Raw genomic sequence first — 26252 nt, forward strand, 5'->3', positions numbered from 1 at the left:
CTTCCCGGCAGGGTTTATTCCACAGTGGCCTCAAACTCACTACAGAGCTGAGGGTGACCCTGAAATCCTGATCCTCCTGCCTACTGAGACGACTGCCACCCTGTGTTAGTCTGACTTCTAAAATAGAAACTGTTTTTACTCCTGTGGGGCGTGTGTACTTCTGAGTACACATGGAGACCGGAGAAGTCGTCAGGTCTGCTCTGGCTCCGTGCCTCATACCTGAGATAGTGTTTCTCACCAAACCTGGAGCAGATAGCTTCCTGCTGCCTGGCAGCCAGCAAACGCCAGCAATCTTCACCTTCTTGCCCCAAAGACTGGGTTTAGAGGTGGTTACAGCCATGTTTCTCATGTGTTGTGAGGGCCTGAATTGAGGTCCTCATGATAGGGGTGCAAGTGCTTTGCTCATAAAGCCACGTCACCTGCACGGGCTGAAACTGGGATAGTAACCGCAGAAAGTGAAACGGTAACCTGGAGTCAGCAGACTGGTGAGCAGTCCTCACTCCCGCCTGACACCTGAGCTTCCATCCATGATGGCAGGGGGGGTAGGGGGGGAGCGGTGGGGGGGGGGAGGTCTCTGATGAAACCCAAGGACTGTGAGTTAAGTGAAAGGGAAGTTTAAAAGGCCCACACTGTCTGTTTCCATCTGAGGTTCCCATCCTACCCTCCCTTCCGCTGTCAGGATGCTCGAGCGCGCGCGCGCGCACACACACACACACACACACACACACACACACACACACACACACACACACACACACACCGTGGGGATGGATCAGAGAGCAGGCATCGCTCTGAGTGTACTCTGGGGCTGTCTCACAAACACAGGTTGGACCCTGGGTGTGGGTCTGTGGCACCCTTGTGCCAGCATCACCAGAGGACCCTGACTTCAGGCCCAGCTTGTTCCCACTGGCTTCAGCGGTTTGTCTAGGCCCTGCTTCTGGCTTCTGAACAATTTGCCAGGGAGGTGAGGCCAAGAGTGTGAAGGAATCCAAGCAGCACGTGGAGATACTGTTCACAACTGTGCTAAGCACTGAGCTGACGGAAGTGGGAGCTTGTGAGTCCTCTCCTCAGCTCCCAGAGAGTCCCCTGGTAGGAATCCCAGAATCCCTCAGCACCATCCTATATCCTGTTGGCCATGGTAGGGAGTCAGAGCCCTCTTAGGGTGCAAGCTTCTGCTTGGGCAACAGTGTGGGCTACCTGTCTCGGTGCAGCCGCAGTGAAAGAGACAGACCAGGTGTGGACTCTGGGTCCCACTGACTCCTCCCGCAGTGACTCGGGGGTCATGAGACTCACAGCAGGTGCTGATGCTGCTCTGCTCTCACCACGTGAAGTTCAGAGCAGAAGCCAGTTTGAGAGGCTGGGTGACTGAGTGTTTCCCAGGATGCAAGAAGCCTGGCTTCCACCTACAGCATCCGAACAGGAACATAAATAAAACAGAAAGGCGAAAGGCCACAACATCGAGAGCAAAACTACAGAACTGACCACGGTTTGAAACTGCAGCCTTTACTGGACCTTGTTCCTCCATCTTCCGCCCTGACTGAGGAAATAAGAAACATTCTAAACGCTCTGACACCCGAAAGCAAAACCAGCTCACACGTGAACACAACATAATCCAGTGCCCAACTCGGCAACTTTCGGGAATCACCTCTGCTTGCTTTTTCCAACAAAGAAAAGAACAACATGGTTCAGTGATTGGCAAATACTGTCGTCATCTGGCCAGTGCTTCTTCCCACAAGCCATGCTGGGGCCCTTCCACAGTTCTGGGGGGCTGGAGGGCCCACGTGTGAGGGCATGGCAGTAGCGAGGCACCCCACAGAGGTGCACAGGAAGGAGGTCTGAGGACGCCCACACCTCTGACAGTGAAGACAAGCCCTGCTGGTATTGGCTTTCTTCATCTTAATTATTAATTTTTGGTTTCTGAAGTAAACATGTTTTTGCTGTGAGGAAGGAACAGTATACCTCAACACATGGGAACCGAGCGGCTGCCGCTAATACACATACTTCCCTTCCTGCTCAAGTAGTTTTTCCCCAAAAACCCGTTTTCATGATTTCTGTTACGGTTCAGAAAAAGTAAAGAAAATGTTTTCAAGTATTCAATTCCTATCAAAAATTGGTATCAAAAGTAACAAAGGACCTAATTCTGTAATAATTTCATGTCTTAAAAAATAACTTAAGAAGCGAGAGGCCTGGCCCTTCACGTGTATAAATCCTCTGATCCGGCTAGAGTTTCTTTAGACACCGTGGGGTGGAATCCGTGTTGAGCACCTCGATCATGGACCTCAGAGTCGGGAACGTCTCTGATACTGATGGCAGGGTCTTGTAGGAAGGGGAGATACTGGAAGAGAAACACAGGGAAATTGTTGACTATTAGCAGTGCTTTATAGGGAGGGCCAAAGCCTGGGTATACACAACCAGAAAGGCAGAAGGCACAGCAGACCCTTCCATAGTAGTGACCTCATGCCCTGAGCTGCTTGGAAGCTCAGATATGACTTGGGGAAAGAAATACTTTGATGTGCACAGGGCCCCATGTCGCACAACTCATATCCTGCTGTGGCCACCTCACCTGCGGAGCCCGACTGAGGATGCTGAGCCCGACTCTGAGGACGCTGGGCCTGACTCTGAGGACGCTGGGCCCGACTCTGAGGATGCTGAGCCCGACTCTGAGGACGCTGGGCCGGACTCTGAGGACGCTGAGCCCGACTCTGAGGACGCTGGGCCGGACTCTGAGGACGCTGAGCCCGACTCTGAGGACGCTGGGCCTGACTCTGAGGACGCTGAGCCCGACTCTGAGGACGCTGAGCCTGACTCTGAGGACGCTGGGCCTGACTCTGAGGACACTGAGCTGACTCCGAGGATGCTGAGCCCGACTCCGAGGACGCTGAGCCTGACTCTGAGGACGCTGAGCCTGACTCTGAGGACGCTGGGCCCGACTCTGAGGACGCTGGGCCTGACTCTGAGGATGCTGGGCCTGACTCTGAGGACGCTGAGCCCGACTCTGAGGACGCTGAGCCCGACTGAGGACGCTGGGCCTGACTCTGAGGACGCTGAGCCTGACTCTGAGGACGCTGGGCCTGACTCTGAGGATGCTGGCTCAGGCCTGGCCCCACCCCTCCTGGTTCTGTCACCTGTCAGTTATTTTCCCATCTGCAGCAGTAGAGTAAATCCTTAGAATCCCCATGATCCTTGAGAAACATTACATACCAGGTTTGCCACGAACCATGACTGTGCAACATGTGGCTGTGTGGTTTGTGGAAAGGTTTGCACGCGAGTGTGTTTGAGTGTGTTTTTGTGTGTGTGTGCATGTGCGTGTGGTGGCCCTGGGCTGACGTCAGTTCTCTTCCTTAGCCCTCTGTAGTGTATTTATTGCTGAACTCAGAGCTCACAGGCACAGGCTAGCTGAGCTGGCTACCTTCGTCTTAGGATCTTGTCTGCATTCCAACCTGAGACCTACCACACCCACCCAGCATTTCATTTGGACTCTGGGGGTCTGAACTTGGGTCCTCAGGACGAGCTCTATGCACTGAGCTCTCTCCATCTCTTACCCCTCATTACCTGTAGTAAATGTCTCTGCCTTAAACCAGACTGGCTCTTGCTCCTTTTCTTTCCCTTTTCCCCTCTTCTCCTCTGTCCCTTCTCTCCCCCCTCCCTTCCCCACTTCCCTCCATGTGCTCATGGCCGGCCTCTACTCCTCTCCTCTTCTATTCTTCTCTTATTAAATCTTCCCACGTGGAAAAAAAATGAACAAAACAAAAAAACAAAAAATCCAGCGTGCTGAACAACTGTACAGACGAGCCCATGAAATGAGCGCCTCGCCAGGGCCTCTGCCCAGCACGGAGCAAGGAGCCTGTGTCTTCCCCAGCAAGCCCACTCCAACCACGGCCAGTTACCTTTTCAAGTTCATCCAGCTTTTCGCTATTTTGCTGAAGGCCTCTGAGCCAGGGGCTGTCATGGCTTCAAAGTCGACTAACTGGAAAAGAGGAGAACCAGAGCGAGAGGAAAGGAAGGAAAGGGGTGTGAGGTCTAGCTCACGTGTGATCCATAACCAGAGTTATGGATCACCCCTGCCAGTCCGAGCTCCTCCCTCCGCCAGCCCAGCCTACCTTCCCTTTGGGGATCTTCCCAGCCACTTCTTTGCCACTGGCCATCAGCGCTCCCACAATGACTGAATATGCAATGACACTGCCAAGACAGGACAGATTTCAGCCAGCCCTGGCCTACGGCTATCTCACTAACCTCCCTGGGGGCATCCATCATGAAACGGAACCTTACATAGGAATTCTTTGGACTAAAACCTTAAATGTTTAGTTAACAGAAGAGCTGTGTTGCGCCTGTTTTGAAAATTTCTCTTTCCTACGTAAAAAGCCTAAGGAACTTGAGGGCTGTCGACAGGAGCATCTGCTTTCTGAGGAAAGGCGTATTTCCATGAGTTTGTTTCCTGCTTTTTTCTCTGCTTGTGAGAGGAGCACATGAGCCCTCTCTTCTTTACCTTAAATTCCCTTGATGGTTGATCAAGCATGTGATCTTTCTGCTTTTCATTTTTTCCCCCCCTGAAATGGCCTCACTGTGTAGACCAGGCTGGCATCATCAGAGACCCACCTGCCTCTGTCTCCTCAGGGTTAGCATTAAAGGCACATGCCACTATACCCAACAAAAGTGGGAATTTTGGGGGGGAGGGTGTGGATTTTAGAGGAAGCAATGGGGACTTCATGTGATCTGTACTGGGCTTTAGAGCCCGTCTCTGTGACACAAACGTAAGCTGTAGCAGCAGTCCCAACTTGAGACTGTCACAGTACAGGACATCACTTACCTAGATCCTCGAGACAGGGGCATTAAATTATAAAAGTAATAAACTAAGGATAAGATTAAGTTGCAGACAGCATCAGCCTCCTAGGAAAAAGAACAGAGATTCATGAACTTCAACCCCATATCACAAACTCTGACAAACCGCTCCCCTCCCTCAGGCCTGAGGCTTTGAAGCTGACGGGCTTAGTGCTCTAGAGGCTGGAATAACTGACTAAATGTCAAGGAAGGGTAGCACCTCCATTGTCTGAGAGGAACCTGTCCTCCTCTTAGGAGCCTCCGAGGGCAAGGGGAGAGAAGTCAGAGACCGGGGAACTCCCAGCTTCTGACTTCTCTCACGGCCAGCCCAGCCAGCGAGCAGCCGCTGGTTGGAAGGAGAGCTTGCTGGGAATGCACACGATGTGACTGGTCACATGTGGCTGCAGGCAGGAGGCAGAGCGCCCGCTGGTGCTAAGTTCACTTTCTTTCCCACTTCTGATTCAGTCCAGGACAACCAGTCCATGGAGGGCACTGCCCACACTCGTAGGCCTCCCTTCCTCAGTTAAATCTTTCAGAAATGACCAGAGGCACCCCCTAGGCGACTCTAAGTCCCTTCAAAGGCAGTTTTACAGTGAGCTCTAACATACAGACCAGGCTCACTGTGGCCAACCTGGACGAAGCTCTTTTGACCCCAAACCTGCACTGAGGCAGCGCAGGGCTGACAATATGGACGGTACATTCACCACCCCACCGCTGTGGCTGTTACACCCGGGAAATGTCTCTGCTCCATTTATTATCAGAAAGAAGACTGAGACGATTAAAATTGACTTCAGGCATAAGACACACAACCTCGGTGAAAGGAGAAGTGTGTGTGTGTGTGTGTGTGTGTGTGTGTGTGTGTGTGTGTGACAAGGAGTTGGGCTTTTGCCAAAAGAAATTGCAGGACTGGGGTGTGGCTCAGCAGTGAAGCATTTGCTTGGCACATGTGGAGTTCTGGGTCCCATCCTCAGCAGCACACATGCACACACACTCACCCACAAACACACTCACACCAAGTTCCATCCTCAGAAACACACACGCACTCTCTCTCTCTCTCTCTCTCTCTCTCTCTCACACACACACACACACACACACTCTCTCTCTCTCACATACCCTCATACACACACACACACACACCCTCTACACACACACACACTCTCTCTCTCTCTCACATACCCTCATACACACACACCCCCTCTACACACACACACACACACACACACACACACACACACACACACACACCAGGAATAGAAAAGGAAACAAAGCCAAACCTACCCCGAATTCTGCCGAGAGGGTCAGTACTTTGCCCTTTGCTGTCAGGTCCTTATAAAGTGCATCTATTTCAGCGTGATACAGCTGTGTCCTCTCTTCTGTGGTTTGAGTTTCCACAGAAAATAGGATATTGCCGACCCTGGAAATACAAGCAGTGCTGTCAGTGGCACACGTTAAATAGTGCAAACAGATAACCGAAGAAGTGGTGAGTGTGACCTGCGTGCGTTCGTGTGCTCACAGTGGCTGCCCGGTGTGCTCCAGGCTCTGCCATCACTTTCCCAGCCACTCTGCTTGGTCAGGAGCAGGAGGTGTGGGAAGCTCACGAACACTGCTACTACCATGTCTTGTGCTTAAGCTTCTGCATGCAGCAGCGCTGTGGTGCTGTGAGGATAAACTCACACAGCACGGACTTATCATGATGCCATCTACAGAACCTCCTAGTTCCCAGAGCCTTCAGCTGGAGGGAGGGAGACGTGGCACCAGGCTTGGGGACAAAAAGAGCTTCATGGGAGAGGTGGCCTGAATGTGGGTCTACTCTATTTAAATTCAGCAGGACAACACACAGATATGCAGGCAGACACACACACACACACACACACACACACGCACACACACAACACACACACACGCGAAGTAGAAAGGAAACTTGCTGGGAAGAAGGGTTTTAGTGGGAATAATTGAAGCACAAGGACTAAAAGTCATTACATACATGTATGAAACTATCAAAGAAAAAATAATGTTTTAAATTCTCAATCAGTGGCTGTGAGAGCAAGGGCAGAGGGAGCTGGGAGCGACACCAGGGCCTCAGACTCGAAGCTTCACTTCTGAGTTCTTGACTTTGGTTGTCTGTGTCTGAATTCTCCAGGGGACATTGCCACCCTTGCAAGGCCCCACAATCAGCAATGTGTGCACGGTGGCCCTGGGCCCTGAGCAGGGACCCTTGTCTTCCAGAGCCTCTGAGACCAGGCAGAGGTGCTGCAGGGACGCAAATGGGCTGTGTGATGGCCAAGAAGGACGCCGCCCCGACACATACTGAGTGCACACATGGCCCAGACACAGCTCGGGTCAGGACACCCCTCCACTGGCCACCACCAGCCCGTACCACACTGGAGCACACATACTTGTCTCCTGTGATGGTGATGGTGAAGCCGTCATACTCCTTCCCTTGATCTTTGAGGCTGGGGACTTTGGTGTTCACGGTGAACCCGTCCTTTGTTTTGGTATTGAACTGCTTTCGAGGGGAAATAGAAATCCATGTTAGTTGCGGTTCTCACGCTGCAGCACGGCACTGTCACCTACACACATGTTGCGCTGCGTTCTCAGCTTTCCTGGGCTGTGTATAGCCCGCATGCTACAGGCCAGACATATCTACTTCTGATCCATCCTGAACCCTGACTCAGCCCTGGGTCTGTGTGAGGCATTCAAACTAAGAGACCGTGTGCTCTCTTGGTAGGCAGTGGCTAAGAACACCCCTCCTCTCTTTAGATGCAACGCAGGCCTCAAAAGCCTCACTTCCCACAAGCCGACAGGGCAGTAGAGGCCCCAGCAGAAAGCTGCAGGCGCCCTACAGCCAAGACCTGGCTCAGTGCGGCAGCTGCTCCGGGGTTGACTCTGCTCCCAGCGCAGCAGGCAGTAGCCTGGCCTGCCAGGAGCAGCAATGCCAGCTCCTGCAAGTGCTCCCCAGAGCTGCGGGCCCAAGAAGTTCTCAGTGGTTCCTCTCCAGCTGTGCCTTCCGGTCACAGACTCTAACCTTGCAGGCCACAGGTCGTGAGTGGAGCTCCTCAGAGCCAGCCAGGGTGTCTCTTATGAACACAGCTTCAGATGCCAGCCGTGAGTCAAAACCTGTGGCGTTCTGAAGTAGCAGTAAACAGGTTCTGCCTTTAATCTAGGACAATGCCTTCTGACTCTGGCTAGGATGCATGGAGCTGGAACAAGGCAGGCAGTGACAAAGGCCGTCTCTGGGCTCTGGTGGGAGGGCGTCTCCAACAGCAGGCCACAGGAGACTGGCTGGAGGCCCAGAGCAAGGTGCAGCCAGGCAGGGCTGGCTACCAGGGCTTTCCACTGAACTGAGGAGAGAAGCGCCTTCCAATCAGGAAAGGGCTCTCGGAAGACAAGTGCAGCTGCTTCCTGAATGCCAGCTGAAGCCTCACGGCAAACTGACCAGGTATCAACAGTTGCAGGTCAGGAAACAAGTCTGGCCCAGTGCTGGGCCAGGAAGGGGCAGAGCGGAGGGGTGAGTGCAGGCCTCTGGCTCTGGTCCATGCTCCTGGCTAATGAGCTATCTGCTGGGGCCCCAGCGCTTTTCTAAATCTCCATGTTCTTCGGAGGAAAAGCCAGGTACGTGTTTCCCATACACTCTGAGCGCACACAGACCAACACATCCATAATCCGGCTGAAGCCAGTCTGAAACTGGAAATGCTCCCACACAAAGGACAGCTCCTTCAGCCGACACAGCCGGGCAGTGCTGCCACCCGCTGGCTGGGTGCTGGACTCACCTCAGTGCACTGCTTGCCTTCCCACTATCTGTCTTCCACCTGAGGTCTTCCTAGATTTCCACAGGAAAGCAACCGAGAGGCTGCCCCACTGCCGTGCCTGTCTCCTGTCCGTGGTGCCCTGCTACCAGTCATGGAGGAGCTGCAGCAATGTCAGCCCCACACGAGGGACTTGAAAAGCCGTCTGAGACCCCTTCTTCCAACAAATCTGTCACTGCCGTGTTGCTTGAGACTCACCACGGCTATTTGTGTCTCCTGTGACCTTTCCTGTGGTTCTGACTTTCCTCGTGAAAGCTGCACCTCAGTTCCATTCCTTCAGAGCGCATTCCAGATTAAAACGGACGTCCAAACTCATGCTGTTGCTGCTGCACAGTGTTGGGGCTCAAACGCGGGCCTAGTACGTACCAGGAAAGTGTTCTTCCACGACTCCAGTGAGGTTCCTCGGGGAGCGAATGGGGCTGGAGGTGCTCTGAGGAGCTGCCCACCTTCAAGGCCACACCTCAGCCTCAGCCCTGCAGACCTCGGCTCACGGCTGACTCTGAGCAGCTCCGGCTAAGGCACAGGCTAAGGCTAAGGCACAGGCTAAGGCTAAGGCACAGGCTAAGGCTAAGGCTAAGGCACAGGCTAAGGCTAAGGCACAGGCTAAGGCTAAGGCACAGGCTAAGGCTAAGGCACAGGCTAAGGCTAAGGCTAAGGCTAAGGCTAAGGCACAGGCTAAGGCTAAGGCACAGGCTAAGGCTAAGGCACAGGCTAAGGCTAACGCACAGGCTAAGGCTAACGCACAGGCTAAGGCACAGGCTTTCGCTGCAGGTGCGGCCACACAAGGACTCGTCCGCCCCTGCCTCAGGCACTCCCTCCTCTTCTGCATCTGCAGGCCTCCGGCCTCCACACCTGTCCTATGGTTCAATGAACAACGCCCAGAGGAAGCTGGGGGATTGGGGATCCCCAACTCTTCTCTTCTTCCAGGAATCCACGGCTTCAGCTGCTGTGGGTTCTCTCTCACTGTGCAAGGGCAACCGAGGAGAACTGGACTGGCCACAGGTCCATCTGACTGTACTCATTTTCAAGTCCTTTGTTTCCTGAATTGACTGCTTCCTGGAGGTCGGTTCTGGTTGAGTCTAGTTCCAGCACTGTACTTGATCTCGGCTACTCCTCACAGTGTGTTGCTATGGGGATCTCCGATGCCACTCCTCATAACTTTTAAGATGGCACAACATTCAAACACGTGCTTTGGTTTCTTTCTTGACATGTTGCTGGATTTCTCTTACACAATTCCTCCTGAGATATATTCTTAATTTTTTTTTTTTTAAAAAAAATGTATGTGTATGTGTGCTTTGTCTACATGGATGTCTGCGCATCCTACACGCCCAGTGCCTGCAGAAGTCAGAAGTCAGATCCTTTGGCACTGGACTTACAGATGGTTTTGGTTCACCATGTGAGATCACCATGTGAGTTCTGGGAATCGAACCCAGGTCCTTGGGACAATGAAGGCAGTGCTTGTCATTGCCAAGTCATTGCTCCAGTCCCGCCTGAGAGGCTGATGGCAAACTTACCTTCATAATTGGAAGAAGGTCTTCCACTTTATGTACCTTTTCCAGAGCTTCTCTGACTTCCAGTAAGCCCTTTGGATTATTTGCTCTTGAAGAGAGAGGGAAGAGCAGAAGGAGGAGGCAAGGGAGGTTAATGCAGAATAAACTGAGCTGTTACATTTCAAAAAACTGCTCCTAAGGGCAAGCAGCCCAGCGCTGTAGGCCCGTATATTCCCAGGCTTTTCACTGACAGGGTCATCCACCCAAACCAATAAGACACGGGAGACAATCACGTTATCGACTGTTCTGGCCCTCCTGCTCCACACGCCCTAAGCAACATGGCATTGGCCTGGGGTAGATGCTACAGGAGTCCATCAAGATGAACTAAAGCACGTGGAGGCCCGGGTGTGGCTTCTGTGTAAATGCCAGGCTGTCTAACACAAAGGACCTAAGCATGAAGAGACCATGGCAGACACAGGATAAACAGTGTCCCAAACTGGGTAACTGCAGGAGTCAGTGCAAGCTACGGGGCTACAGAGGAGCGTGAGGTCAGTCAGGAAATGCAGCAAGGCAACACGCAGGCGCAGGCGTCTTAGCAAAACCTTGGCCACCTTGTTCCGACAAATCTGTGTGCGCGCAGAGAAGCGTATGTGGTTTTACTTCTAAAGCTGAACAATCAAAGTACCCGGCTGGGGTGTCCACACGGTTCTCATGCTTAGCTGGTGAGCCCACCACAAAACTGAAGTCCCCGCCAGGCGAAAAGCTCCACAGGCAATCGAGAATGTCACTGGGCTGAGTGTCAGGCAGAAGCACTGCGAGGCCAAGACTCTGGGAAGCCAGTGCCCGGAGCCGGCTTTAATTAAGCGTCTGCATCTCATTTGGTCTGCCAGTGGTTCAGTTTTCAAATCTCAGATCTACCACACATGGAATGCACGGAATCAATGCTTCACAGCAAAGGGGAAGGTGGAAGGCTTACCCATGATAAACAAGAATCCTGTCTTTAATAAAATGAAGTATTTTCTCAAAATATTCCAGGTATCTCATATTAATCACTTGACCCCTGTAAGGTAAAAGTGATAAAATGTTAACCATCATTTTACAAAGGAATGTGAACATCGGTTAATTCCAAAATCAGAGAGCTGAGACAAATATGACACAGTGTAAGAGAGCTGCTTGCTCTGTCACTGTGGGAGAAGCGAGTCCCGTATCGGCAGAAAGCTTAGGCTCTGGGAGTCTGTCCTGCAGAAAGTGTCCAGAAAAGACTTAGCTCCTGACAGGCCACAGGGGAAGGAAAACCCTCAGCTTCAGTGGAGTTCAGACCTGATGAATACTACTGTGAGTGGGTGCTCCAAGCTCTTGCTATGTGTGCCTGCGTGTTGGACATGCCTGGCTCTGTCTGTGTGTGTGTGTGTGTGTGTGTGTGTGTGTGTGTGTGTGTGTGTGTGTGTGTGTGTGTGCGTGCGCGCGCGCGCGCGTGCGTGCGTGCGTGTCTGTGTACTGGTCATGCCTGGCTCTCTGTGTATGCCTGTGTATAGGACATGCCTGACTGTGTGTGTGAGCCTGTGTATTGGACATGCCTGGTTCTTAGTATGTGCCTGTGTGTTAGACATGCCTGGCTCTCTGTGTGTGAGCCTGTGTACTGGTCATGCCTGGCTGTCTGTGTGAGCTTATGTATTAGACCCGCCTGGCTGTCTGTGTGCACGTCTGCCTATCTGAGGGAGCCTCTCCAGCTCTTCAGCAGTCTTCCTTCCCTCTACCCTTTGGAGGCACTATACTCCTCACATTCCCACTCCGCTTTTTTGGGGTTTTTTTCTTCCCCTTTAATCTCTCTCCAAGGCATTCATGTCTAGCAACAGCTGAGCCTGAGTACCTCTGCTCTAGGAAACACCACTCCTGGATCCCAGCATTCACTCAGTGCCTGACTGCAGAGCTCAGGATAATACAGAAGCTCCCATCTTGCCTAACTCCCATCACACAGCAACCTCACTGACCCACCCTTAGTGGAGATGGGGGTCCTGGTCACAGCAGTCCCATGAGCAAACTATGGTGACTGTGGAATTCCCCAACTGATCACTTCCTCTGCTGTTTGATGACTACTTGAAAACTGATGCACTAGTACTTAACTTGCGAGTCCACCCTTCAGCAGGCGAGGCTCTACCTGTGCAGGTGCACGGCAAGCATTGTTTGTGTGCAGGTGGACCAGCAAGAAAGACACTTGTGGGTACAGGGCTCCTCTGGGTGTGCTCCCCACCAGGCCACCAGGGCCCCTCATAGTGCTGCACCCCTACACAAACAGGAACAAAGCACAGAGGCTCCCACCTGATTAGGTTGATGTGGTTGTTGAAACCTCTGCTGAGACTGGGTGCCGGCATCTGATCCAGCCACAGCACCGGCTGGTCTGGATCCGCGATCCTGTGAAGCAGAGCCCATGAGGAGTGTGGCCTTACCACAGCTTCCAGGACAAAGCAAGCATGGGTCTCTGCAAAAGTGAGGGAGGAGCCGCCTGGCTCTGACTTCTGAAAGGGGCACACAAGCCATCGAATCCCAGGGCACGGTCAGAGGCAACCGGATCCCGGGCCATGGTCATAGGCTACCAGATCCCGGGCCATGGTTACAGGCCACCGAATACTGGGCCATGATCATGGACCACCAGATCCCAGGGCACGGTCTGGCCACACCAGGTGAGAGGCCAGCAGAGGCTGGTGAGCTGTAACCGTTCTTCTAAACTGTCAACTTGGTGGAAGTTAGAATCAACCGAGGAAATACACCCATAATGGTGACTCCAGAGAGGGCTGGCTGGTGGGGGAAGGCCCTCCGTACATGTAATTGGCACCGTTCTGTAGGCTAGGGGCCCACATTCCGTAATGAGGAGTGAGCTGAGCGCCAGCATTCATCTCTGCTTCCTGATTGGACTGGAGGTGAGCAAACCCTTCCTCTCTTCTGTTGCCTTTTTTCACAGCAATGGGAGCAGTAACGGATACACTGGGCAGGCAGGCATATTAGAGAAATACAGAGGTGGTCTGCACCCTAGGGGACGGGCTGCAGGTAAGGATGGATACTTTGAGCCGGGGGTGGGGTGGTGGTGGTGGTGGTGGCAGTGTACACCTTTAATCCCAGCACTCTGGAGGCAGAGGCGAGCAGGTCTCTGAGTCTGAGGCAGCCTGGTCTACATAGTGAATTCCAAAACAGCCAGAGTTACACAAACCCTGTCTTGAAAAATAAAACAAAACAAAAACAAAAAAACAAAAACAAAAAAAAAAAAAACAAGAAAAAACCAAAAGGAAGGAAACGTCTAAGACCTCATCTAAAACACTGTGATCACACAAGGGCTTAGAAACCTGGCAAGCCCTCGCTTCTATCTCCTGAGAAGGAGCTGAGTGTGTTCTGCAGAATTAATTAAGGCAACAGTGATTTGTGATGAGCCGGGGGGTGGGGTGGGGTGGGGGGGACGACCACTCAGTATCTTCACTTATAAGGCTTGGTTTTGTAAGCAAAGTGGGATTGAAACCTCTCGCAGAGAGAGAGAGAGAGAGAGACAGACAGACAGACAGACAGACAGGGTCTGAGAGCGGTGCTTGCCCACTGCTGCACGGCCCATGGTTTACCTTCTCCACTTCACAGCAATGTCAAACATGTCCCTCCACTGCATCAGCCTCGTCTTCCCGTTCATGCGGACCTTTGAGTTGGTCCAGGTTCGCTGTACAGCCTGCATGACTTCTAGCGCTGCCAGACCCATGGCTAAGGGAGGACATAGCAGGACAGCGCGTCAGAACCCTTCCAGGGCCAACTCTCACCTTTCCTCTCAAGCCTGGGTGACCACATAAAGGACAGGAAGGAGCTGGTCAGACTGGGCTTTCGATGACATGATTCACATTAAGGCGAGCCGCCGCCACCCAACACTGTTCCCTACTGAAGTCTCCAGTCCCTCCTGCCTCCTGTAAGGAGGGGAGAGCTGCCCTGGCCTGACTGGAGCCGTGCTCCCTATCTGCGCAATGGCGAGAGCCAAGGTGGAAGAATTCACTGAACTATCCTACCTACACAGCCCTGCCTCGTCCCTGTGGGAAGATGAGTGCAATAAATAACAATTTCTAAAGGAAGATGGCAGGAAAGACGAGAGACACTTCCTGGGCGGTAACAGCTCCATTTCAAGTTTCCAGAATACCTCTGTGTATCCTCTTGTTGGGCAGGAACCCAGGTGTTTCGTACTGCATCAGTGAACCCAGGCGGTCAGCTACACAGATCAGCTCCTGGACTTCAGGCTTGTAGCCCTCGAAATTCTGATGTAACACATCCCTGCAGGAAACACCAGGAATAAGATAAGGACTTGTGCCGCACACCTGCAGGTCAGCACAGCTGCAGGGCAGCACAGCTGCAGGGCAACACACCTGCAGGGCAGCACAGCTGCAGGGCAGCTCACCTCCAGAGTAGCACACCTGCAGGGCAGCTCACCTGCACCACTGCTCTCCTGGAGCTCAACCAAGAGACACACAGGACCAGGCACAGTCACTTTCTCATTCCACCACACAGTTAAAGAAGCAGTCTCTCTTTACTAGCTGTGTGCACCGTCTGCTACCACATGCGAGCCAGTGCACCATTACACAGCATATGTAGGGGTCCACAGCCCTCATCAGCATTTGTTCTGTAAACCTCTCCATACACACACTGTGTGCAGTGCCTGACCATGTCTCTTAACTGATACTCAATCTGCTGACAAAGGTCGTAGTTATCAGAGATCTGAATTGACTTCAGTCTGGTTTTTTTCTTTTTTCTTCCTTTTTCCCCCTCCTGTGCTGGACAGTTTTATGTCAACTGGACATAAAGTCATCTGAGAGGAGGAAACCTCCATAAGATCACACTGTATGCAAGCCTATAAGATATTTTCTTATTTGGTGAATGATGGGAGAGGGCCCCACCCATTGTGGGTGGGGCCACTCCTGGGCTAGTGGTCTTGGGTTCTATAAGAAAGCAGGCTGAGCAAGCCAGGGGAAGCAAGCCAGTAAGCAGCGCCCTCCATGGCCCCTGCCTCCGCTCCTGCCTCCATGACCTGCCCTGACTTCTCTCAGTGACAAGCAGTGCTGTGGAAGTGTGAGCCAGATGAACCCTTCCTCCAGAAGTTGTTTTGGTCGTGGTGTTTCACCACGGCAATACTAACCAAACTAAGACGTGCCTGTACACACAGTGATAGAATTACACTAAGAAGTGCAACCGTGCACTGATCTGACCCATTAGCTTTGGACGATTCACCTGCTGCTGCTTATCCACTCTGCTCCTCTCGGGGCCCGCCCCAGGGTCTCCTCCCTTAGGTCCTGCTCTGAGTCCCTGCGACCTTCCTTTCAACTGTGCTGTCTCTGGGCAGCCACATCTTGCTGCTGCTTGGCCTATTATAAAAGTCTTTACTTCAGTGAAGACATACATCTGCTATTCCTAGAACTTGCCACTCATCTGAAAGTCTACCCGGCCATGTCAGACGGTCTCTTGTTCATGCGGTCAATGTAGTCACAGCCTCTGAGCATTGAGTCATTTTCTCAGCATTCAGCAACTTTGGTGAAGTCCTCAGAGCCCAGATCTCTTTCCCTGACTTGTTCGTGTGGTGTGTGGAACCCTGAGGTTGGGATTCTACTGCAGGGCCTGGCGGGCACACTCTTGGTGCTTCTCTCCCGTGAGAACTCACCTTCTCTTCACTTCAGGAGGACAGAAATGCTAAGCTGTAGCTATTTCTCCATTTTAAGGAACTGTGTGCTTCTGGGAGTTAATCTCTACCTGGATCCGTTTTGTAGCCTGACTGCCCTTAAGCACAGATGCTTTTGCCCACGACAGCAATGGCTACCCGACGGTGTGATTTAACTTATGTACCTTGGCTGGCTCTGAACTCCTGATCTTCCTGCCTCTACCTCCCTAGTGCTGGGCTTGTGTACTGTCACGTTTGGCTAAACTTTCAAATCACTGAACAATGTATTTTACAAGCAGCAAACAAAGAAATGGTGCTTCTGAAGGGAGCCCATCAGCCTCCGTGTATCTGAGGCATGAAGGCTGCCTGATGTGTGTGTGCAGAAGTGACACCGGTAAGGAAGTCTCAAGGAGCCGTTTGGACTGCAAGAGACAGCTGGTGGCATACAAACTGCAGGAGGAACACGGGCAAGAAGAATTTTATTGATCAAGAAATGCCAGCACTCAGGAGGCTGAGGTAGTGGGATTATGAGTTCAAGTCACCTTGAAATGAATGCATACTGAGGCCCAATCCCATCAAACACACGGAAGAGCAAAGTGAGTCTCCAGTTGGTTGTAGCGGCCATGCTGCCCACCCTAACCCCTGCACAGCACTTACCTGATGTGAGGCTGCAGGCCAGGCTGCTCTTCATAGCCGTCTATGAGAAAAGGTAGGTTCTTGGCCCAGTGGTCCTTGAAGCTGCCCGGTAGGTCCGTGTCAATGTTATATTCCGTCAGGGGAGTATCGAGGTGTGCATGCAGATACCGAGAATACTCTGTAGATAGGAAAGGAGCCATTGCTACAGTGTGTCACCACACGGATGCTTTGAACCACATTGTCCACCCTCCAGGGGAGAAGTGGTGCAGGTGAGCTCCCCTGCAGGTGTGCTACTCTTCAGGTGTGTTGCACTGCAGCTGTGCTGCCCTGCAGGTGTGCTGCCATGCAGGTGTGCAGCACAAGTCCTTATCTTATTCCTGGTGTTTCCTGCAGGGATGTGTTACATCAGAATTTCGAGGGCTACAAGCCTGAAGTCCAGGAGCTGATCTGTCCTTAACTGCGAGAATTCTGAGAGACAGCTTCAGGACTACAGACGCCTGCTAGTGACAAGAATCAAGTGAATAGCAGCCAGCTTGGGTCTGCTTTGATTACAGGTTAACTTCTCCATGAATCAAGCCAGACAGACTGTCTTTCTGTGTCAGAGCCTGAAACCCATGGAAGCATCAGACTGAGACCGGGGTCAGTCAGCTCTGACAGAGAAAACAGGTGTGCAAGCTCACCAGGGCCTGACTGACAGGCGTGCTTGCCACCTCAGGCTGTCATGCCCAGTGACAGCTGTCTGGAAGATGGCCCTCTGGGATCAATACTTGATTCAGTCATTAGGAACATCGGTATGTCTGGAATAGCATGTGCATACAAGTCTATTTCTAACTATAAAGTCGATGAAGTCCAAATTCTGATCGAGACTGACTAATAAAAGATGAGCAGTCAAACCGAGGTGTCTGGTGACTGCAAAAATACACCCCAGGGGTCAGAGCAAAACAGCATGGAGTCAAACATTTTTTTTTTTTTAAAGATTTTATTTATTTCATGTATGTGAGCACACTGTAGCTGTCTTCAGACACACCAGAAGAGGGCATCAGATCCCACTGGATCCCAGATGGTTGTAAGCCACCATGTGGTTGCTGGGAATTGAACTCAGGACCTCTGGAAGAGCAGTCAGTGCTCTTAACCGCTGAGCCATCTCTCCAGCCCCGGAGTCAAACATTTTTAAAAAGAGTTTCACTACTTTAAAAAGTGTGTGTGTGTGTGTGTGTGTATCTAAGTGTGGCTATATGCATAAGAGTGTAGGTGACTTTGGAAAACAGATGTTGGATCCTCCTAAAGCTGGTTACAGGTGGCTCTAAGCTGCCACCACGTGTGGTGCTGGGAACCATACTCAGGCCCTCTGGAAGAGCAGTTTTCCCCTAGACCTAAACCATAGCATTTCTCAGGAGAACAGTCATGGTGCCTCACGCATGCAGTCTCAGCACTGGGAAGCCTGAGATAAGAGGACCCTCCGTAGGGTGAGCTCTAGGCCATCATGGGCTACAAGATGTGATGCTATCCCAAAAAGACAAGAAAACAAAACAAAAACCCTAGTGAATAGTTTGCTGAATTAAAATGTTAAATTGTTATTAAATTAGGTAAAAAATATTTATTTTTATCAGATTACATAAAATGTACCATTAGAATTAATTCCACCTGCTTGTTTTTACATTTCCTTTAAATGTTTTCACCACTTTTCTTATTTGGAGAATTGCGTATGTGTGCCATCGTGAGTGTGTCTGTGTGTGTGTGTGGTGTGTGGCTGTGTTTGTGTGCCATCGTGTGTGTGTCTGTGTGTGTGTGTATGTCTGTGTGTGTATATATATATATCTCTGTGTGTGTGTGTCTGTGTGTGTATATATATATATATCTGTGTGTGTATGTGTGTGCCATCGTGTATGTGTGTCTGTGTGAGAGTGTGTCTGTGTGTGTGTATATATCTGTGTGTGTCTGTCTGTGTGTGTGTCTGAGAGTGTGTCTTGTGTGTCTGTGAGTGTGTGTGTCTGTGTGAGAGTGTGTGTCTGTGTGAGAGTGTGTGTGTCTGTGTGAGAGTGTGTGTCTGTGAGTGTGTGTGTCTGTGTGAGAGTGTGTGTCTGTGTGAGAGTATGTGTCTGTGTGTGTGTCTGTGAGTGTGTGTGTGTCTGTGTGTGTATATATATCTGTGTGTGTGTGCCTGTGTGTGTGTATATATATATATATATATATATATATATCTGTGTGTGTGTGTGTGTGTGTAAATAGGAATTGTTTGTGTATGTGTGTATAGAAAATGTGTTTACATGTATAGAGAGATAATGGCCTGTGTATAGGAAGATGTGTGTGTGCATAGGAAAGTGTGTGTTGTGTCCAGAGCCACCCCGCCTGCTTATGCCTTTCTTTGCCTGAGTTCATTGTTTTCCGATTCATGGGCCCTGGTTTCCAAGTAGCATACGTGGGGGTTACCACCGGGCAAGAATACTGGAGACTTCCTGGTAATTTGCTTCTGCACAAGAATGAGTTTCACTCTATTGTTAGTTAGAAACTTCAGGAAATTGGAACTTATTGTAGGTAAGAAGTTTTTGGGAAATCAAAACTTATGCCATGGGCTTCTGATGTGACATATGTTTAGCGTTACCCTGACAACAAGTTTGTGTTGTGTGATTTTTCTGCTTATAAGCAAGTGCTTTTTGCTTGATTAAATGAGACTTGATCAGAATACTGTCTTGTCTCCATTTCTCGAGCCTATTGTCCCATCTATTCCACCCCCCTCTTCAGGGTCTCCATTGATGTTCCCATAGGCCAGAACATGTGTGTACATGTGGGTGTGTGTATATAAGATGTGTGTGTGTATAGGAAGGTATGTGTGTATATAGGAAGATGTGTGTATACATATGAAGAGTGTGTGTGCATGTGTACAAAGGAAGAAGATGTGTGTGTACAGATGTGTGTGCACATATAAAAAGAGTGTGTCATAAGAGTTGTATGCATACATAAGATGTGTATGTATACATAAGGTGTGCATGTGTACCTCTGAAGACGTGTGTGTCTGAGTGTGTATATAGGAAGATGGGGGTAGATGTTTTGGAAGGTACATATATGTGTACACCTGAAGATGTATATGGAGAAAAAGCAAGCCTGTGACTAATTCAAGAATCGCTTCCTTTCTTACCACACTGGGTCTTTCTGATACAGGAGGACGTGACATAAGGGAATGAGGGGCCAGAGATGCCAGGTCACTAATGCTAAACAATGAAACCTCCATGCAAGGCCCTTTCCTGCCCTGGAGTGAGATGGGAGGGCAGAAGACACGCTTTCCACAAGGAATCGTACATCCAGCTAGAAATGTGTTTGCTCAGGCCAAGCTTCTCTGAGTTTTACAAGTCCTGTAGATAAGGTAGAAAGAACGCCAGGCCTGTCTCGGAAGACACTGAGGCCCCTGGTCCTGAAACCTCCCGCAGCAGGAGATGCTAGGGGAGGCTGCCCACCTCCAGCTCTACCATCTCCAGAAGCAGCCGGCTACCCACAGCTGAGCGCCCACCATTGGGGAACACCCCACCATTCTCTGCTTACCTCGGAGATACTTCACCCGCAGGTACTCTGGGCTGGCCTTCTGGCCAGGAAGGGGGTCGTTCAGCATAACTTTTGTCTGTGCTTTAATTCCTTCATAGAACTGCCCCGTTGCCACATGGCTGAGCCCCTTCATGTACTGGCACACTTCGTTGTACGGTTCCAGTTGCAGGCAGCGCTGTGGTTTAGGACAAAAGGCGGAGTTAGTGTCACATGGGTCAGGACTGCTGTGCCTTCTACCTGACGTCTCCCTTCCAGGTGAGTTAGGCAGGCAGTGAGCACCACTGAATTCTCTGAGGAACAACAAGAATCCGGGGACAGCGCTGCGGCTGCTGACGCTCACCTTGAAGTTCTTCAGGGCCTCCTGCAGGCTGCCATGGTGGTAGAGCATCATGCCCCGGAGCTGCAGGGTCTGCACATGGTTCTGGTTGAGCAGCAGGGCCTTCTGGAAGCTCTCGGTAGCGGCTTCAAAATTGCCCAGTTCTCTAAGGATTGAACAACCGTAGTGAGCACTGCGCAGGCCCGTCAGTAACAGCAGCACTGGAGTGTCGTGCTGGGAGCTCGTGAGGTGTGAGGGAGAGCCTGTCTCTCGCTACCAAACACCTCACCCACAGCCGCAGTCTTCACACCACTAAGTAACCTAACACATCACGGGATTCCCACAGGCTTTGATTTCTCCTGGAAAAATGAACTTACTGATTTCTGAAACCAAACGGCATGTTCAAACCCCTCCCCTAGCTCATGACAAGTGCCAGCCCGAAGAAAGGTACTGGGTAAACATACCCTTCCCGTTCTAGGGAGAAGCAGGCGGCTCACAATCACAGAAAATGTCCGACCCATAGATTAAGACTGTATCCCTTTGGTCTCTGAAGTCACTTCAGAGAACATCCAGTCAATCATCATGTAATTTGAAATTTTGAAGGAAAAAATAACTGAGTATACTTCAGACATTAAATTCTTCCAGAATGGAAATGATTGCGACCAACCCGTTTATTTTTTACATATAAGGCTTTGCCCCAAGGATGGACAGTCCATACGCCAACTTACGGAAATACCTTTCAAAGACACATGCATACACCCATCTACACGATCATCTTATACCACTGTTTTCAACCTACTTTCAATGTGTGTTTCTAACAATTCTGTAGAGCGGGAGGATAAGTAAACCTCGGATGAGCCCAGGCGCATCTCCGCTCAGCTAGTGCGAGAGGAGCCTTCGCCAACCATCCCATCACACAAGAAAGCGCTCCACATGAGGGTGGATCCTGTTAGTTCTCTAACAGCCTTTCTTTCCCCTGTAGCCACAATGGCTCCTTCACGGCCAGAAGCCCAGAGAGCCTACCCTGGCACCCTGCAGAGTTCAAGTCTCAGGGGCTCCCACTGATAACTGTGTCACCTGCCTTTCTATCAGAGTGAGGCTGCTTTAAGAGTTGAGATGCTCTAACAGTGGGGCAACAGTCAGAACCAAGAACTTCTGGATCCGAGCTGACTTTCCCATGATGGGAATTCACCACCACACAGCCTGGCATATGGTGAGGGTGTCAACCACCCACACCCCTGAGTGCCAGGCACAACACCAATCTACAGGGTCTGACGCCCTCTGAGAGCTGTGCACACTGACAGGGCACATACGGTGACACAGGCCAGGGGTCCTGACCCGGGGCTCCCTCACATCCCAAAGCGATGCCAGCAGGTGTGGCGATGCCTTCAAATCCCAAAGTGGACATCTTTCCTGAGGTGCTCCCCTGTCTCAGACCACTGTCACTCACCTGTAGGCCTGTCCCAGACTTTTATAGGCATCGATAAAGTCGACTTTCTGTTTCAGAGCTTCTTTGAAGGCCTCGATGGCTTCCTGTGGGAGGTATGCAGAAAATGAGCCCATCCGCCTGACTCCACCTGCATTACTAAGGGCTACACATGTGCTACGCTTTAGCTAAGACCGAGGAGGAGGCGGGCAGTGAACCGTGGGAGGCTCTGACCCTGACAGTAGACAGATGTGTGTCTGTGAGACAGCTCGGTTTCCCTTTTCGAATGTGACAGAGCTGCTGTCTCACCTAATGCAGCAGGACCTGGAGGACTAATGATTCACCATCGTAGGAACACCATTTCTTCAATCCTTAACAGTCTAAAGAACCAAGGAAACTCAACAGCTCTGTGAGATTACTCAGAATGACAGCTGGCTGCACTCAAACTGAGTCAACAAGACAGATGATATAAATTGCACATAGAAAGGAAAAAAGGCTCCTGGCTTGGTGGACATTCCTTGGATCGAACAAGAAACAACCCACACAAGGCTGGAGCACTGGGCACGGCCGGCACAGTCCGCAGCAACTCATGGCTGAGGCCCTGAGCTATGGACTCTGAGAGGAATTTAGGGTACACTGTGCCCACCCAAATCCTCATGTGAGAAGTGCCTTGGAGGGTACCACTCTGTTCACGGCTAGACACTGCAGCTGCACACGTGGACCCACTACACCTGCACACGTGGACCTACTGCACCTGACTGCACCTGCACACGTGGACCCACTGCACCTGCACACGTGGACCTACTGCACCTGACTGCCCCTGCACATGTGGACCCACTACACCTGACTGCACCTGCACACGTGGACCCACTGCACCTGACTGCCCCTGCACACATGGACCCACTGCCCCTACACTTTTGCATGACACCACTGTCACTGTAATTAGTATAAACACATCACACTTCCCAAGCACAGCATTAAGCAGCCACTGCAACTTGAAGGAAAAGACCTGACTTGAGACACCACCACGTCACCACATTTGTCCACCTAGGTGTTGGTGGAGAGAGCTGCTGCTGTCACCTGCCTGTGCATCCAGGCTCCCTCTAGACAGAGGGGTGGTGTGGCCAGAAGGCTGGATCAGACTGCTTTGAAGCAATGGTGAAGAAGAACAGCTGAAGGGCTCTTACAACACTGAATGTGTCTACTCAAGCGGCCTAGACGTAATCTTTAGAGCTTTTATGATACTTGAAGTCAACAAACACATATTGAGCACCTACTGTGTACCAGAGCCAGTATGAGGTATTGAGGGGTGGGTACAAGATGAGCAAATCATTATCTCTGTCCTCTAAGAACACTGTCTAGTTAGAATAGGAAGCTGATTGTGTAATGGGTCATAAGCTAACGCAGAGGTAGGAGTGAGGCTCTGGGAATAGGAAGTGACAGCGACGCGTGGTCTAGGGATGGAGCAGCGGTGTAGGGGGACAACACAGTGCTGTACTGTGCACAGCTCAGAGCCAGGAATGCTGGGAAATCAGAACAGCAGCACACAAACGTGTGAGTGGAGAGAGACAAAGAACCTAGGGGCTGCCTGCCCAGGCATCCCGGGGCCTTGGGGAAAGGATGGTGACTATGGCAGCACAGCAGTGGGGAGCTGAGCAGGGAGGTGGGCCCCAGGCTGGGTCAGTGGGCATCCGGGCAGGAGATAATAGAAAGTCAAGGTGAGCGTCCCTGAGGAGAAAAAGATGGGTCAGATTCAGAGACACTTCTGGAGGCAGGGACAGGATCTGGTGGCAGCGGGTGAGGAAGGCAAGGCAGGGAGCTTCTGGGCCACAGGCTGGGAGAGGCTAGTGTAGTGGCCACCCCAGGAAGGACAGGAGGGCAGCAGGGAGGGGGCTGGGGCATGTTAAGCCTGCAGGGTCTGTGGACATCCAGGGAAGATGCCCAGCAGGCGCCTGCTGCCCGCTCCACTTACAGCATGCGTGGACGCCACAGTTCTTCAGTCTGATTCTCTTCAGCTTTTAAGAGTCTTTGGTTTCAGGTTCCTGCCTAAGCTCTGCTCAGCTCTCTACCTCACTCTGCCAAAGAGGGACATAGCAGAATCAAGATTTTAAGCCATAGGGAACAGAGACTAGCTCACGCGAGGTGACCTCTAAATACGTAAACTGCTTCAGAGCCATCGTCTTGGTCGATGCCACCACATCCACTCCACCACCACCACCACTGTCCTCATGGTCACTGGGCGGCCATCATTTGGCTGTCCCCAACAGCAAGGTGAAGAGCTTAACATGTTACTTAAGACATGGACTAAGTGAATGGAAAGTTCTTGCCATCATACACCAAGGGCTACAGTCACCACACTGCACAGCTGTGGGACGTGCCTGACCAGGGATGGTGGCACTCATGTGAAGTCGGCATATGAGAGAGCTGAGGCAAGAGTTACAGACTGAGGACTGGCTTGAGCTTCAAACCCTTTCTTTGACAAATTACATAAATAAAAGGTGTTAAGATGTTTAATATCTTTCCATGAGAGGTAACTGAAGATAAAGCCACCTACTTAATTAATTTCTAGACTGTCATTGGCCTGAACAGATCCACTTTATGGCATAATGTGAGCTCAAGCCCACTGCTGAGTCTAACGCTGTATGTCCGCAGATAAACAGGGGTCATTCTTTCGGTCCATAATTCACATAGCCCGAGTCTACACCTCACGAGGATGCAGATGGGACAAGAGGGATTAAATGTGACCCTATGACCTGCTTGGACAGGTAAACCACATAAGCCTCCACTTGGCCGGCTGTCCCATGTATGCTGACTCAGGACATGTATGGCAGGAGAGACCCAGTGACCTGGGAAGACCCACTTACTGGGGGACTTCGAATGCCCAGTTAAAGCAGTGGCCAGGCTCTTGTCGTGGAGATCAAGCAAATCAAGGCTCACTCTGAGCCTGTTTCAGAAGACTGCCCTGTGCAGTGTGCCTACGCCCAGCTCTATCTCACAGAGAGGGTGTTTGCTGGTACAAGCTTTCCTTTAAGAAGTGCTCAGACTATGGACTGGATGATTGCCTTTTCCATGGGCCCCAAGGCTGCCTCTGTGCATCATGGCGGCCCGAACCTTTTCACCTCCAGAGGCTGTGAGAAAAGATACAGAATAGAAGGGAGGTGCCGGGTGGGTGGGCGCAGCCCCGCCTATGAGGATGTGAGGATGTCTTTCTCTCAGACACCCTGGGCACTAGCACATAGGATGTGAGGAATACACAGAGAACTGGCAAATTATCTTTTGGCTTTCACTTCGATGGGAGTTCTTAAAAAGCATCTGTAAAACAGATTAAATCTTTCCTGATAAAATAACTGTAATACTTTTCTCATGGAATGCTACCAAACTCTGGGGGGAACTTTGGGAGGAGACAGAAGGTTGTGCCGACTTTACGGATAGGCAAGAAGCTGAAAGAGCTTAGCTACATGTCTAGCAGGTGGTTAGGGCTCAGAGCAAGGGCACAGGCTCCCTCAGGCTTCTCTGGATGGCCTACAGTAGCCAACACAGGCGGCTGTCACAGGTGCTGTCACTATGGCACGCTGTGTAGAAACTGGTAATAAACCCTGAGTGCTTCAGAGCTGTGACTGGCCACATGTGAAGGTGAGCAGCTAGTGGGCAGAGCATGTGTGCGCAGGACAGTGTGCAAGGCAGAACTTTGTGCGCAGGACAGTGTGCAAGGCAGAGCATGTGTGCACAGGACAGTGTGCAAGGCAGTATATGTGTGGCAGGAGAGTGTGCAAGGCAGAGCATGTGTGCACAGGACAATGTGCAAGGCAGAGCATGTGTGCGCAGGACAGTGTGCAAGGCAGAACTTTGTGCGCAGGACAGTGTGCAAGGCAGAATAACTGTGTGGGGAGATGCTCATTCTTCTTGCTTAAGACACTCCCCACCCTGGGCTGCTAACATAAGTCGATCTTCAACACTGGGATCAAGGCCTCCATCTCTGCACAGGACGGCTTGATCATACAGTGTGGTCTCCAACAAGAATCTGGCTCATGCATAATTCTCGGGCCAGCCTACCTTTCATCTTGTGGCTTGGATTACCCTGTACTAGGGTGGCAGCATTCCCTGTGGCCTTGTTGGCTCTGTGGCTCAGGCAGGGGAGGTAGCAACTCTGTGATCCCTGGCTACCAGCACAGCCTGCAGCACAGCAGGTCCGCACAGAGACACGAGGATGTGGTATGGAGTGTCCAGGAGGAAGCAACACACACACACACACGCACACGCACATGCACACGCACACGCACACACACAAGCACACTTCCTCTAAGCCCCCTCCCCACGAGCGAAGCGGGCCCAGCAGCGCAGGCGCAGGCAGCTTCACCTTCAGAAGTCCTCTGTGAAAGAAAGTTAGGCCTTTGTACAGCATGGCTGTGGGCTGGTTTCTGTTCAGCTCCAAGGACTGCTGAAAGTCCTCGTGGGCTGTCGCGTAGTCCTATAGAAAGGAGGAGGAGAGATAAGATGGTGTTTGTTAGAATCTGGAATGTTCTCTGCTTGGATGGGCAGACGGAAAAGCCTCAGT

The 26252-nt window shown here is 51.4% G+C and overlaps 1 protein-coding gene across 11 annotated transcripts in view; it reads right to left on the reverse strand.

The window, feature by feature from the left end:
• Positions 1-1482: 1482 nt before the first annotated feature.
• The window catches only part of Ttc13 (tetratricopeptide repeat domain 13), a 53335-nt gene continuing 28565 nt past the window's right edge, over positions 1483-26252 (reverse strand). For 3 of the 11 annotated variants that reach the window (NM_001415075.1, XM_087594307.1, XM_087594305.1), the window contains 16 exon segments: positions 1483-2335; positions 3888-3967; positions 4101-4179; positions 4808-4887; positions 6097-6232; positions 7215-7321; positions 10139-10223; positions 11091-11174; positions 12434-12526; positions 13720-13852; positions 14277-14407; positions 16440-16596; positions 19956-20130; positions 20296-20437; positions 21722-21804; positions 26055-26165. In NM_001415075.1, the coding sequence (NP_001402004.1) occupies positions 2221-2335; positions 3888-3967; positions 4101-4179; positions 4808-4887; positions 6097-6232; positions 7215-7321; positions 10139-10223; positions 11091-11174; positions 12434-12526; positions 13720-13852; positions 14277-14407; positions 16440-16596; positions 19956-20130; positions 20296-20437; positions 21722-21804; positions 26055-26165 (1791 nt within the window). In that variant the 3' untranslated portion in view covers positions 1483-2220. 11 annotated transcript variants of the gene reach the window in all.

The sequence above is a fragment of the Rattus norvegicus genome, chromosome 19, assembly GCF_021556685.1.
Source record: "Rattus norvegicus strain SHRSP/BbbUtx chromosome 19, alternate assembly SHRSP_T2T, whole genome shotgun sequence".
In the NCBI taxonomy this organism is placed as follows: domain Eukaryota; kingdom Metazoa; phylum Chordata; class Mammalia; order Rodentia; family Muridae; genus Rattus; species Rattus norvegicus.